This window comes from Bufo gargarizans, chromosome 6, assembly GCF_014858855.1.
Source record: "Bufo gargarizans isolate SCDJY-AF-19 chromosome 6, ASM1485885v1, whole genome shotgun sequence".
Classification (NCBI taxonomy): domain Eukaryota; kingdom Metazoa; phylum Chordata; class Amphibia; order Anura; family Bufonidae; genus Bufo; species Bufo gargarizans.
The window spans coordinates 18,472,761-18,486,997 of NC_058085.1; the positions used below are offsets into that span (position 1 = coordinate 18,472,761).

General features: G+C 45.4%; 1 protein-coding gene across 1 annotated transcript in view; it reads left to right on the forward strand.

Moving 5' to 3' along the window:
• Window positions 1–11,251: 11,251 nt before the first annotated feature.
• Window positions 11,252–14,237, forward strand: part of LOC122940406 (oocyte zinc finger protein XlCOF6-like) — a 29,395-nt gene continuing 26,409 nt past the window's right edge. The window contains exons 1-5 of the mRNA XM_044297072.1: window positions 11,252–11,301; window positions 11,385–11,534; window positions 11,618–11,767; window positions 11,851–12,000; window positions 12,084–12,178. Of these exons, the coding sequence (XP_044153007.1) occupies window positions 11,268–11,301; window positions 11,385–11,534; window positions 11,618–11,767; window positions 11,851–12,000; window positions 12,084–12,178 (579 nt within the window). The 5' untranslated portion in view covers window positions 11,252–11,267. The remainder of the gene's footprint in view (window positions 11,302–11,384; window positions 11,535–11,617; window positions 11,768–11,850; window positions 12,001–12,083; window positions 12,179–14,237) is intronic.

The following is a 14,237-nucleotide window of genomic DNA, read 5'->3' on the forward strand; positions in this document are numbered from 1 at the left end:
CCCAGTATTGCATACATCATCACAATAAAAAGGATACAATGACATGTATATTAAGCACAGTGCATATGAGATGGAAGCGCCGTGATCGGCGAGGAGCACCATGATCCCCATATCTTCTCAAACTTTTGAGGGCATTTCCTATTGCCATACATTATTCTTTGAAAAGGTAGTATCTGATTAACCAACACCTTCCACTGACCTATGGTCGGCTGCCTGTCCGCCATCCAACGAAGTGCTATTGCCTTTCTGGCCAGGAATAAGGTCTCTCTCAGAAAGGTGCATACATACAGTGTGCGGTTATCACTTTCCACTATACCCAAAAGACATAACTTGGGACAACAGGATATCACCTCTGCAGCCAAAGAAGACAAGATATGCACTACCCCCTTCCAAAAGGACTGTACATACTGACAATCCCACAGAAGATGCCAGAAATCCGCATTGATTTGAGCGCATCTGTGGCATCTAGTGTAATCTATTCTTCCCATCTTGTACAACCTGGTGGGTGTTAAGTAACTCCTGTGAAGTATAAAAAGCTGAATCAGCCTATTATTAAGGGAGGGCGAAACGTTAGACGGTGCACTCAGAGCATCTGACCACTCCTCATCAGTGAGTTGCGTTATCCGCTCCTTCCACCTGGTTTCCACTAACTGGGGCTTGGAACGTATTTTAAGATCAAGGAGGTGTGTGTATATAAGGTCTAAATCGTACCTTTCGGCCCTTGGGTCTTGAGTACACCAATCAAAGGGTATTTGGAGATGGCTCGTGTGTCTTTATGAAATTGCACATGTAGGGCATGACGCAACTGTAGAAATCTGTAAAAATGAGAACGTATATCCCCTACCTCTCCTGAAGCTGAGTGAAAGAGAATGGGATACCTTTCTCATATAGCTCCCCCAGGGTGAGTATACCTTAGTTTTCCCAAACAACTCTACCCTCACAATGTACCAAGTGTGGGAACATAGGGTTATCCCATAGTACACCATCATCAGGGAGGTCATGGAATTGGAGTTTTGCAGCCCTCCAAACCTGATGAGCCAGTCTGTGTATAGGCAGCGTTCGTCCGCTGATAGCCTGTACATTTTCCTGGACCGGCCACAGGGTGGAGAGTCTCAAATGGTGTCTCAAATAGAATTCGGAATTTGGGAGAGGTGATTGTGAGACCCAAGTGGTCAGAAATCTCAGCTGACCTGCTAAAAAGTATAAGAATAGATCGGGCAGAGCTGCCCCTCCCTGCTGCCAACCTCTCTGTAAATTAGCCAAAGCCAGCTTCCTCCTTTCTTTTCCCCACACAAAATTTGCAATTGTAGAGTGCAGGCGCTCAAAAAATATCTCGGAACTGGGGCACAGGTGTGTTCTAATAAGTATAATGCCTTGTGTAGGAGGACCATTTCGACAAGATTCAATCTGCCCATTATGAATAAAGGCAAGATAGTCCAAGTTTTAAATTTGTCTACAGCATACGATTTAATTGGAATAATGTTAAGCTGGTGGGACATTGCAGGGTCTTTGGTGATAATGAGACCCAAATACTTAAAGTGATCCTCCACCATAAGATTGTGATATACAGGGGGCCAACTCGGGGACCATAAGGACATGAGGGCTGATTTGGACCAATTAATGCGCAGGTCCGAGAAATTACCAAAGAGATTAATGAGTTCAATTGCCCTCGGTAGAGATGTCTCCACTGCATCCATAAACAAAATTAGGTCGTCCGCATACAGCCCCAATCTGTCCTCTCTATCTCCCAAGGATATCCCCTTTAAGATGGCATCTTGGCGTACCTTAATGGCTGGATGTTCTATTGCCACTGCAAATAACGGGGGATAGAGGACACCCCTGCCGGGTTCCCTGGTTTAATGGGAAGGTAGAAGATAGAGAGCCATTGATCAAAATATTAGCTGTGGGCTGACGGTATAATACATTCTAGGACCTGCAACAAGAATGGCCATTCAACTGAATCAAATGCCTTGGCCGTATCCAGTGCAGGCAAGGCCCATTGACTGCCAGCCACGCAGCCCACCTGTGCAATTACCTGGGTCCTCCTGATGTTACTACTGTGGAGCGACCCGGTATGAAGCCGTATTGGTCCTCGTGTGCAATGGAGGTGATCACCTTGTTCAACCTGTTTGCTACAATCTTGGTTAGTATTTTATAGTCAAGGTTTAATAGGGCGGTAAGATCCACATTCTAAGTTTTTTTTATTTATCAGGCTTCAAAAGTATCACAATAGAAGCGTCATACAATGAATCAGGGAGATGACCTCTTTCCAGGGAGGCAGCATACATCTCGAGCAATTGAGGTCCCAGGACACCCTCATATTTAGAATATACTTCAAGAGGTATGCCGTCTGGGCCTGGGGACTTCCCCAAATTCAGACCTTTGATGGCTGCAGTTACCTCTTCCATCGTAATCTCTTCATCAAGAAGCCCCCTGTCTAAGGGGGATAATTGAGGATGAGACACCTCCCCAAGATATGTTCGGAGTTCAAATGGGGTGTATTGGGACCGCGAGGTGTACAGTTTTCTGTAAAATTCTTTAAATCTATTCAAAATCCCACTAGGGTCCTCAACTACAACACCCCCTGCATCCTGTATGCGGATAATGGGGGGACCATAGTATTACGTCTTACAACCTGGGCCAGGACCCTTCCAGTTTTGTTACCATGCTCAAATGCCTGTTGTCTGAGGAAAAAGAGATTACGGTCACTTTTTTCCTGTAAACATTTTGTCTACCTTTTAGCATCTAATCTGTTCTCCTCAGTGGGATGAGAAACATATTTTTATGCTCGGCTGTCTTACAAAGTACGCACAACTCCTCCTCTTTAAGCCTTTCAGCTTTTTTTATGTAGGAGATAGAGGATTTTATGCAGCCTTGTTAAAAAAGCTTTCAAGGTATCCCACAGGTTGAGGGCATTACTATCCCCTTCTTTGTTCAGGTCCAGAAACATTTGCAATTGATCCGCTATGCGGTCATTCATGGTCATCAGGGAGAGCGAGAACGGGTGTATGCAAAGGCTGTGGCCTCGCGTCCCCCCGCTGGGCGGGGTCAACGTCCCCACAATAGGCGCATGATCAGACTGTTCCTGAGGCTCATACTTTACATCAGAGATCATGGAATAGGCCTGCGCATCACATAGCAAATAATCAATGCGGGACAACGCCCCCCTGGAAGGCGTGAAGCAAGAGAACTCCCTACTGGAAGGATTCCTCTCCCTCCACACGTCTAACCACCCCAGCTCCGAGATAAAGCACCTAAGCCGCGAATCACTCGTGCGAATAGTGTCTTCACAGGGAGTGGCCTGGAACCTATCCATTACCTCATTCACCACTAAATTAAAGTCCCCTTAAATACCTTAGATAACGGAAATTGAGCTGCAAAACTCGCCGCAGCTTGTAGGACAGAGGTTGGCAGGAGGAGGTATATATAAGTTGAGTATAACATAGGGAATACCATTCAAATGTGCAAACACAAAAATGTATTTGCCCTTAGGCTCAATCATTTCCTCATGTAACTCCCACCTAACCGAGCGGTGAACCAGCATAGACACCCCTCTTGAATAAGAATTACCATATGCACCACTGCACCCACTGTTTATGTAGTCTACTCTCCGTTTCAGCTGTGAGATGGGTTTTCTGGAGACATAGTATATGCGAATTATGTATGCGGACTTGTGCGAACACTGCCATACGCTTCCTGGGACCTCCCAGACCGCGTACATTCCAGGACATAATTGTTATAGACGTCATGAGTACTGGAGGGATATAAATGAAAGGAAGGGTCCAGGAAACCCATAATCACATAATTGAAAACTACCACAGCAATATATACCACATGCAATAAGTGATGCACCAATTAACATAAACCCAGTTAGACAGGTAACTCAACATGAAAGCCCAGCATACTGGGTAGTAAACATATTTAGAACACGTAACTTCAGTGGCCATGAGGATGGAAGACCTGCACAGTGTAGAGGTGGATCAAACTAGTGCAGGTGAGAGAACTGGCTCCCTAGATAAGTAAGCAACAAGGCCAGTAACCTATTTCGGCTGAGACAGTACCTGAAATATGGTCCAGTGAAATCCACGGGCCTCTCACACCCGCTGGTTGACAGGTATATCATACACATGCAAGTCCAGTATAACACCCATAGCCCTTAATGGAGATAACAAGAGGTAGGCATGACCGGTCCCAGACAACAAGATATAGCTTCCCTTGGATAGATATCACCTCATCTCTGGGGTGAATTCCGGGGTCTCACCAAGAGCCAGTCCTCGGCCTCCCTAGGATTACTGAAGAAGTGCGACTTCCCTCCATCTAGGACCCTCAAACGGGCAGGGTAGGCCATAGAATATTGCAAGTCGAGGTCTCGCAGGCGCTTCTTAATAGATGTAAATGTGGCTCTCTTCTGTAACTCCACTGAAAAACCTGGGTACAGGGATATGTTAGCAGATCCAAGGGTGATGGTTTGCTTCACTCTCGCCTTAGACAGAATGAGGTTGTGATCCCACTAATTGAGCATGCGGGTGAGAAGCGGTCTTGAAGGTGCACCAGGTGGGGGCATCCAAGCAGAAACATGGTGAGCCCTCTCCACTGCGAAGGCCGCGGAGAAGGACGCATTTGGGAACGTTGGTTTGAACCATCCTTCCAGAAATGTAGATGCCAAGTATGCTAATATTGTTTCTCCTCGAACGGTTTTCGAGGTCATCGCATTTCTGGCGCCACATCTCAACCTCACCTTCTACAGCAGATATTCTAGCTGTTCGAGGTCTGGTCGAGTCCTCCAGCTCAGACACTCTTTCCTCGGTAAGCTGGACCCGCTCCCGTAGCTGATGAACATCATGGTGCAGGAGGCCTAGGTCTACTCTGACCTCCTCTATCTTGCCTGTGAGAGACGACTGGCATCCCATGATAGCGGACATTAACTGGCTGTGGGAGGATTGCAAGGTTAGTTCCGTCTCAGTCGATGGGAGTTGCACGGATTGCCCTCTGGTTTGTGGCACACGGGGGAAAGCGGTGGTGGCGCCGCCATGTTGTGCCTCCTGACCCATAATCAGAATGTTCGGCCTCTTGGGGCTCCTGGGCACTGGTTCTCAGTGAAATATCTGGGTTACAAGCAACAAGATTAGTCAGGATCAATGTTGGGAGCCGGAGCAGCTCTCGGACACGTCCGGCCATGTCGGCAGTTGGCCATGCCCGCACCTGGCCGAGTTTGACCTGAAAAGCTGTCCTGCCCGGCCAGTAGTGTGGCATCAGAGCAGTTGTTAAGTGCAGTGGGGGCCATAGTTACCCCAAGAAGAACTTGCCTGTCCACCCAAAATGTGGAGAGACTGACCTTTGTCAAAATGAATCCGGTGAAGATCAGCCTGGATTTCCACCCACCAGTGTCTGATGCATCAGATTAGATCATCCATGCCTCCTCACCCAAACCTTGACAAAAGAGACCAGTTTCTTCTGGCTATCTGCCTCATCTTCTATTCTGATGCTGCCAACCGCCTGATGCCACACATCTGATGCCAAGTGCTCCTTCTTACACCTACCTTCATCAGCGGGAACTGGTAGTGCCACCCACCTGCCCACTCTGTCACAGGGTCACTCTGTGGTCTCTTCATGCTGCTGACATCTCCACACTATGTCACCTTGCGACTCTATGGTCTCCACTCTTCTATTTCTATTAAACGCTTGTATAAGCGTTTAATAGAACTGGTTCTGTAGACCTCTATGTGGAATCAGCTGACTACTGTGTAGAAAGAGTGCGCTTCTTCTAGACACTAACATTGACCTGTAAGGCTGAGTTCACACTTGAGTTATTTGGTCAGTTTTAGCGCTGTAAGGCCTTGTTCACACGAACGTGTCTGATCCGTGGCCGTATTCCGGCCCGCAAATTGCGGGCCACAATACACTGCCACAGTTCCGTATGCATTCCGCATCACGGATGCGGACCGATTCACTTCAATGGGTCCGCAAATCCGGAATTGCAGAACGGCCGCACGGAACGGGGACCCTCGGAAACCCTACGGAGTGCTTACATGGGGTTGCGTCCCGTACTAAAGTTAAGCAAAAAGATAGAACATGTCCTATCTTTTTGCGGAACGGGCGGATCTCGGACCCATGTTCTACGGCCGGCGATTGTGCATTGCGAAGTGTGCAGTGATTCTAGGAGCGACGCCTGCCATCTGCCTGTCATACTGACTGACAGTATTATTTCACTACCACAGCAGACTCCCTGTGTGTTACTGCACGGCACAGTGTTCTACACCACTATACAGGACAATTCACTCATCTCTACCCAGAATATGACCGGGCCAGGCGGAATTCCACTGTCTCTGATGTTGGCAGTGCAAGATCACTGGCCCCAATTCATTTAACCCCTTAAAACATCTGTTACTTATTCAAATCAGTGGAAACTGATGAGGCTGAAGTCGTTGTTTTTTATTCGTCAGTTTCTTATTTGCATCTTTTGTATTTTTGTTGTTTTTTTAATGAGGAGAATTTATCACCAGTAATAATGTTGCAGTGAGCGCCTCGAGGGAAAATCAGGTAAAAGCGGCATTAAAATACAAAAGACGGACACAAAATGGGCAGAAAAGTCTGATTTAAAGACTGAAATGAATTTGGGCACTGATCTCACACAGGTTCTGGACACAAGAACTGGCAGCAAACTGGACAGACGGACACTGTCGCTGATTTCAATAAGTAACAGATTTTTTTAAAGGGTTAAATGAATTTGGGCCAGTGATTAGCTCAAATTATGTGGGGCATCACCCTCTGTATGTTGGCAGTGTGAGATCAGGGGGCCGAAATAATTTAAATATGACACGGTTATGGGAGCGCTGTGGATGTCATGGTTATGGGGGCGCTGTGGATGTCATGGCTATGGGGGCGCTGTGGATGTCATGGCTATGGGGGCGCTGTGGATGTCATGGTTATGGGAGTGCTGTGGATGACACGGTTATGGGGGGCGCTGTGGATGTCATAGCTATGGGGGCGCTGTGGATGTCACGGCTATGGGGGCGCTGTGGATGTCACAGCTATGGGGGCGCTGTGGATGTCATGGCTATGGGGGCGCTGTGGACGTCACTGTTATGGGGGGGCGCTGTGGATGTCACGGTTATGGATGGCCGGTATGAATCCGGGTAATTCTGCTCGTAGATGATAAATATATCAATAGGCTCCAAAAAGATATAGAAATAATAATGGAGAAGAAGTGCGCAGGTCTCCGGTGTGAGGCGCTGACGAGACAGAAATCATAGAACAGCGGAAGGAAATTCACAAGTAAAGTGACTGAAATAAACAATAGTAAAATCACCAACCGATATGCCAGACATCTGTAGGGGATGTGTCCTCTCCGACGCGCGTTTCAGCTGCTGCCTTCATCTTGGGGTTGGTGCTGCTGTGTGTGAGAAGCCTTTTATATAAGTGTATAATATAATACTCACCACTTATTTATTTGGCGCATGCGCGTACAGGAAGGAAGGAAACCCGGTTCCCAATGCCAAGAGAATACACAGGAGGCAAGTGGGACAGGAAGCGGGACAGGAAGCGGGACAGGAAGCGGTGGTCTCGTGCTCACCACGCCAGCACAGGGGAGGAGGAGCCAAGCAGAGTGCAGCGCGTACGCACATAATGAGGAGTATTAATGGGCCATATTGGAGAAGGGCAGAATGACCCGGGGAAACAGGGAGAGATTCTGGAATTCCTTGGATTTCTTCATTCAATCCCTCCGGTGTCAGAGTCTGCATCCTGACCCTCCAGAAGTCCAGAAACATAGAATGTGTCGGCAGATAAGAACCATTTGGCCCATCTAGTCTGCCCAATATACTGAATACTATGAATAGCCCCTGGCCCTATCTTATATGAAGGTTGGCTTTTGCCTGTCCCATGCATGCTTAAACTCCTTGACTGTATTTGCAGCTACCACTTCTGCAGGAAGGCTATTCCATGCATCCACTACTCTCAGTAAGGTAATACTTCCTGATATTACTTTTAAACCTTTGCCCCTCTAATTTAAAACCATGTCCTCTTGTAGCAGTTTTTCTTCTTTTAAATATTCTCTCCTCTTTTACCTTGTTGATTCCCTTTATGTATTTAGCAGTTTCTATCATATCCCCTCTGTCTCGTCTTTCTTCCAAGCTATACATGTTAAGGTCCTTTAATCTTTCCTGGTAAGTTTTATCCTGCAATCCATGTACCAGTTTAGTAGCTCTTCTCTGAACTCTCTCCAAAGTATCACTATCCTTCTGGAGATATGGTCTCCAGTACTGCGCACAATACTCCAAATGAGGTCTCACTAGTGCTCTGTAGAGCAGCATGAACGCTGGGTGTATCCCATAAGGCCCCTGTGACTCATTTGTATTATTTTAGACAGCTGACTTAGAACCTCTTCCTCTGTAAAGACACATGCATCAAAAGATTTATTAGTCTTCCTTTTCTAACTGAGGTCCTTTTCCTTAATTTTCCTTTGTAAAAACTGAACAGAAGTATTCATTGAGGCAGTCAGCTAGTTCTTAGTTTTAATTTGGTAATTCCTTGTTTTAGTTTCCTTTGTTCATTTATGTATCTGAAGAATGTCTTATCGCCTTTTTTCACTGACTGAGCCAATTTCTCATCTGCCTGTGCTTTAGACGCTCTTATAACTTGTTTGGCCTCTCTCTGCCTAATCTTATAAATTTGCCTGTCATCCTCGTTTTTTTTAAAAATAATTACTAAATGCTATCTTTTTGTTTTTAATGATTTTGGTCACTTCTGCTGAGTACCACATAGGTCATCCGTATCGGATTGGCGGGGATTCGATATCTGGCACCCCCACAGGTCAGCTGTATGAGGAGAAGGCGCGCGCCATCTCCTGTCCTGCTCGCTGCTGTCATGTCTATGGCAAGCAGGAAGAGAGACGGCAGGTGCGCACAGCGTGTACCTTTTCTTCATACAGCTGATTGACTGGGGGTGCCAGATATCAGATCCCCCCGATCTGATATTGATGACCTCCGCTCGCCTATGATCTCGATGCTCTGCTGGATCCTATAGTTCTCTCGTGTGCCGGCACACTTACTTGCGTGTGTAGTAGGGATACGGGAACGCCAATTTCTGCTGTTTTAGTGTCCAGAATGGTATAAAGGATAAGTTTATTCCTCTCAAGAGGTTGGTGATGCAGTTGCACTCGATAGAAAAATACCGCAGTTACACCAGACGCATTTCCAAACTGTACGTTTTTGTTCCTCGGTGGTTGCAATATTACAAAAATGAGGGACCAATCGCTCCTTATCCGGAACCTCATTATCAGAACCTGGGCCGGACCGTGTCAGGCTGTTTTTGTAGTATTCCAGTCATTCACAATGCACACCCTGCGTTTTTTTCAGTTGTTCTATATACCAACAAATGAAACCTACAAATGATGTAGATTATAAAATCCAATATATAGAAAATACTAAACATCCAAATTGATCAACAAGTCATAAAACTGGGAATAAAAAAAATCTAGAATAAAATAGACACATGTAGTGTAATAGGGCTAATGTGGTCTTCATTCCGGGGTGTTACTTCGCTCTGCAGGTCTATCTTCTTTTTATTCTATATTATTATTTTTTTTATTCCCAGTTTTATGACTTGTTGATCAACTTATGTTTTGTATTTTAAATATATATTGGATTTTATGACATATCATGAAACTGCCTTGACCTCACACATGTTTCGATCCATATAAAAAGAGAGAACACAACATCTACACTTTATTATCTCCTCTGATGTCTCCTCTTATCTCCAGTTATTGTATTTTACATGAGATTTTGTAGGATTTCACATCGTCTCATCTTCTTTCCATTCAGGTTCCTACAATATAGGATCCGCTCAGTGGAGATCTTCTATATAAGATCCTTCTCCTGATTGACCCATCAAGGATGGACAAGGTCAAGATGGCGGAGAGTATAATAAATCTCACCCTAGAGATCCTCTTCCGGCTTACTGGAGAGGTGAGAGATTCTGATGATGTCACATTACATCATCTTCTCTATGTTACTATCAGATGGACATGACTGGAGAGGTGAGGGACTCTGGAGATGTATGGAGTTATAGTTATTACTGTGCCAGAGGGAGAAAAACAGAACTGGATCGCACATTTACAATGCTATGCTTTGATCTACTCTCTTATCAGCGCCATTTAGAAGTGTACAGCCCCCCATACTGCATGCTGTACAGGAGGCATTAGTGTATATTTTGATCAAAAGGCAGAAGCCCACTCACCACGCCAAGGTCGCCTCTTTGAGTGGGACCTACTCTGACAAAAAGGCGCAGCACAATGTGGTGACAAAGCGGCACTGCCCTAGTAGGCGGCGGGACCCAGGAGTCAAACAGCAACCCTGCTGTCGGACAATGCCACCCATGGCACTGGGTCCCACCCACCCACCAGCACAGCACCACAAAAACAAAGGCCACCACGCAGAACTGCACCATGTGAACATTTTTCTAACACAACATGTCCATTGCTATCAGGAGCTACAGGTCAATGACCACTATATGCAGACTTCTGCGATTAAAACCACCTGTGCCGAATGGGAGGAGTGCTGATACCAGTAGTAAAGACCAGTGCCATGGGTGGCATTGTCAGACAGCAGGGTTGCTGTTTGACTCCTGGGTGTTGCCGCCTACTAGGACAGTGCCGCTTTGTCACCGCATTGCGCTGCACTTTTTTGTCAGAGTAGGTCCCACTCAAAGAGGCGACCTTGGCGTGGTCAGTGGGCTTATGCCTTTTGATCAAAATGTACACTAATGCCTCTTGTACAGCATGCAGTATTGGGGGCTGTACACTTCAACATGGCGCTGCTAAGCGAGTTTGATTAGATCAAAGCATAGCATTGTGGATGTGCAATTTAGTTCTGTTTTTTCCCCTGGCATATTTATTACTGTGTCTCTCCATAACCAGGACTATACAGTAGTGAAGAAGACCTCTAGTGAGCGCTGTCAGGACCCTGTGTCTGGAGGATGGGGAAGAACCCTGAGCCCAATCATGAGGCCTCCACCTAACCCCCTGATACATGAGGAAATCAATAGAGCTAAGATCCTAGAACTCACCAACAAGATGATTGAGCTGCTGACTGGAGAGGTGACACTGCTGGGAATGCTGGGACATTATACAGGAACGCTATGAAGGGATCTGGGTGATGACTGTATCATTGTGTTGTCAGGTTCCTATAAGGTGTCAGGATGTCACCATCTATTTCTCCATGGAGGAGTGGGAGTATTTAGAAGGACACAAAGATCTGTACAAGGACGTCATGATGGAGGATCACCGGCCCCTCATATTACCAGGTAATAGACATGACTAAATACACACGTCCTCTCATTATCTGTATGTAAGGGATGGATTCAGTCACTGGATGTGTTTCCTACAGTAAAGGAAGAGATAAGAACACCGGAGAGATGTCCCAGTCCTCTTTTTCCACAGGATAATTCAGAAGAACATCACTATGTCCTACAGTATGGTCAGGTAGTTGGAGATAAGGTCATCAAGATGGAGGATCACCGGCCTTGTACATCACCAGGTAATAGACATGACTAAATACACACGTCCTCTCATTATCTGTATGTAAGGGATGGATTCAGTCACTGGATGTGTTTCCTACAGTAATGGAAGAGATAAGAACACCGGAGAGATGTCCCAGTCCTCTTCTTCCACAGGATAATTCAGAAGAACATGTCCATGTCCTACAGTATGGTCAGGTAGTTGGAGATAAGGTCATCAAGATTGAGGATCACCGGCCTTGTACATCACCAGGTAATAGACATGACTAAATACACACGTCCTCTCATTATCTGTATGTAAGGGATGGATTCAGTCACTGGATGTGTTTCCTACAGTAAAGGAAGAGATAAGAACACCGGAGAGATGTCCCAGTCCTCTTCTTCCACAGGATAATTCAGAAGAACATCACTATGTCCTACAGTATGGTCAGGTAGTTGGAGATAAGGTCATCAAGATGGAGGATCACCGGCCTTGTACATCACCAGGTAATAGACATGACTAAATACACACGTCCTCTCATTATCTGTATGTAAGGGATGGATTCAGTCACTGGATGTGTTTCCTACAGTAAAGGAAGAGATAACAACACCGGAGAGATGTCCCAGTCCTCTTCTTCTACAGGATGGTTCAGAAGAACTTTACAATGTCCCACAGGATGGTCAGGTAGATGGAGATAAGGTCTCATGAAATGTAGAAGGCTGTGAAGATCTTGTGTTCAGTCTTGTTTTATCCACCAGTATTATATGATTTATCCTTGTATAATGAGAAAGATGGAGATGGCAGGATTACAGCTGACCATAGACATTACATGGAAGAGAATGTAAACAGCGACTCTACCTATCGACCGAATGGATCAGTGTGCACACCTCTCGGTCCACCCAGACCGTATGAACAAAATAGAAAAAACTATCGATAATGAGGGACACTCCACGTTTGGGAAAAAAAAGCAGCAAGTGTTCAGTGAATATGTTAATAATACATATTTATTACATATTAATAAAGGGAGCCAATACATAAAACAATAAAAACATCCATAAATAAAACCATATAAACAATAATCGCCAGAAAATATACTTCATAAAAATCGTATTCACGAATATATAGCGATTCCCACAGTGTTCGTTTTAGCGATTCCATTTGTGAATAGTCGCAGGAGATACTTTAAAGACTTGAAATATCAGTTCCTATCTCCAGCCTAATGAAAGGCTCCAAATGATTCGCATGGAAGATCTTAGTATGTGAGGTAGTGTCACACCACACGCAGTCCAGATTAGATCCTCTAGCTTATTCGGATAATCCGATATAATAATACTCGTGAGGAAGATCTCTTACCATGTGTCGTCACCAGCTCGATAATTCAATCTAATCGAAAATTCTGCCGATCTTGCCATACGCGGCGTCCCACGTGGTATGGAGTCTCAAACGTGACATCTCACGTGACTCCTCGGCTTTGCAGCTGTAGAGTATCGGACCCTTCTCACGATCCTGCCTCTAATTCGAGACACTGGCAATAGTCCATACGAGCAAATCCACAGGACTGTATCCTTCTTCTGTCAATAAATCCTGGTTATTAGGGAACGGCTCACTGTCCCAACAGACCCAGACGCGTTTCAGGATATACACCCCTTCCTCAGTGGTGGTGACAGTGAGCACTTCACAACCTTTTATACTTCCCCAAAAGACCAGCTGTGGGTGGGACTGATCTAATTGGGACATCATGGGAATCCGGTCTGGAATCCTATTACCATTTATATCTCTGTAAGAACAATATTGATCTCCAGTCCTTGGATCAAATTCTCTTACAATAACGGATTCCATCATATATCTATTGTAAATTCAGTGTAAAATAACTAATAATAAGAACTTCATAAAATATGCTTAAAAATGTATGGCAAACACATCATTCCATATAAAAACATATAAGAACATATTGGATATAAAAGATACAAAAAACGCACATGCGGTTGCATACGTTTTTGGTGCGTTTTTCGCAAAAAAGCTATATATTGCATCTGGAAGGTCCTGACATCAAACAGGGGACAATGCCTCATCACAATTCTATACGGAACTTTTTTAAGACATAGGGCTTTTTTCAAAGTCGCATATAAGGCCTATAGAGAGTGTTAAGGGAAGGAGAGCCGGACAGGGAGGAAGGAACAGAGTGCTGATAGACAGCCAGACTCTGGACCTGTATCACCATCCGGCTCGCCCCCCATCCCTCAAAGAAATCCAAATAATTCCCATTCTGCATTGAGACCCTTAGGGATTAGGGACTCAAATTCGAAGATGCGACGGGATTCCTGTCTGGACATAGCGGCTATATGATTACCACCTCTCCAAGGTTTCTTTACCTCCAATGCAAGGAATGACAGGGAGGAGGGACCACAGTTGTGCACATCTTTAAAATGCTTAGAAAGAGAGTGTAGCACATAGCCCTTCTTAATATTGGCCACGTGCTCTGCCACCCTCTTCTTTAGTGTCCTCTTTGTCCTCCCTATATATTGTTTTCGATATCCACATTGCAATTAGATACATGACGTCGGTTGAGTCACAGGTCAGACATTCATTAATGTCCAGCCTGAACGCATTCTGAGTCGAGGTGATGCTAGTTGTTTTCCTTGCAAAATTAGTAACCTCGCAATTCCCACACCGTCCACATCTATGGAAGCCTCCAGTCGCTAACCAATTCTGACCTTTGGATGGAACCCTCCTATCCACTTTC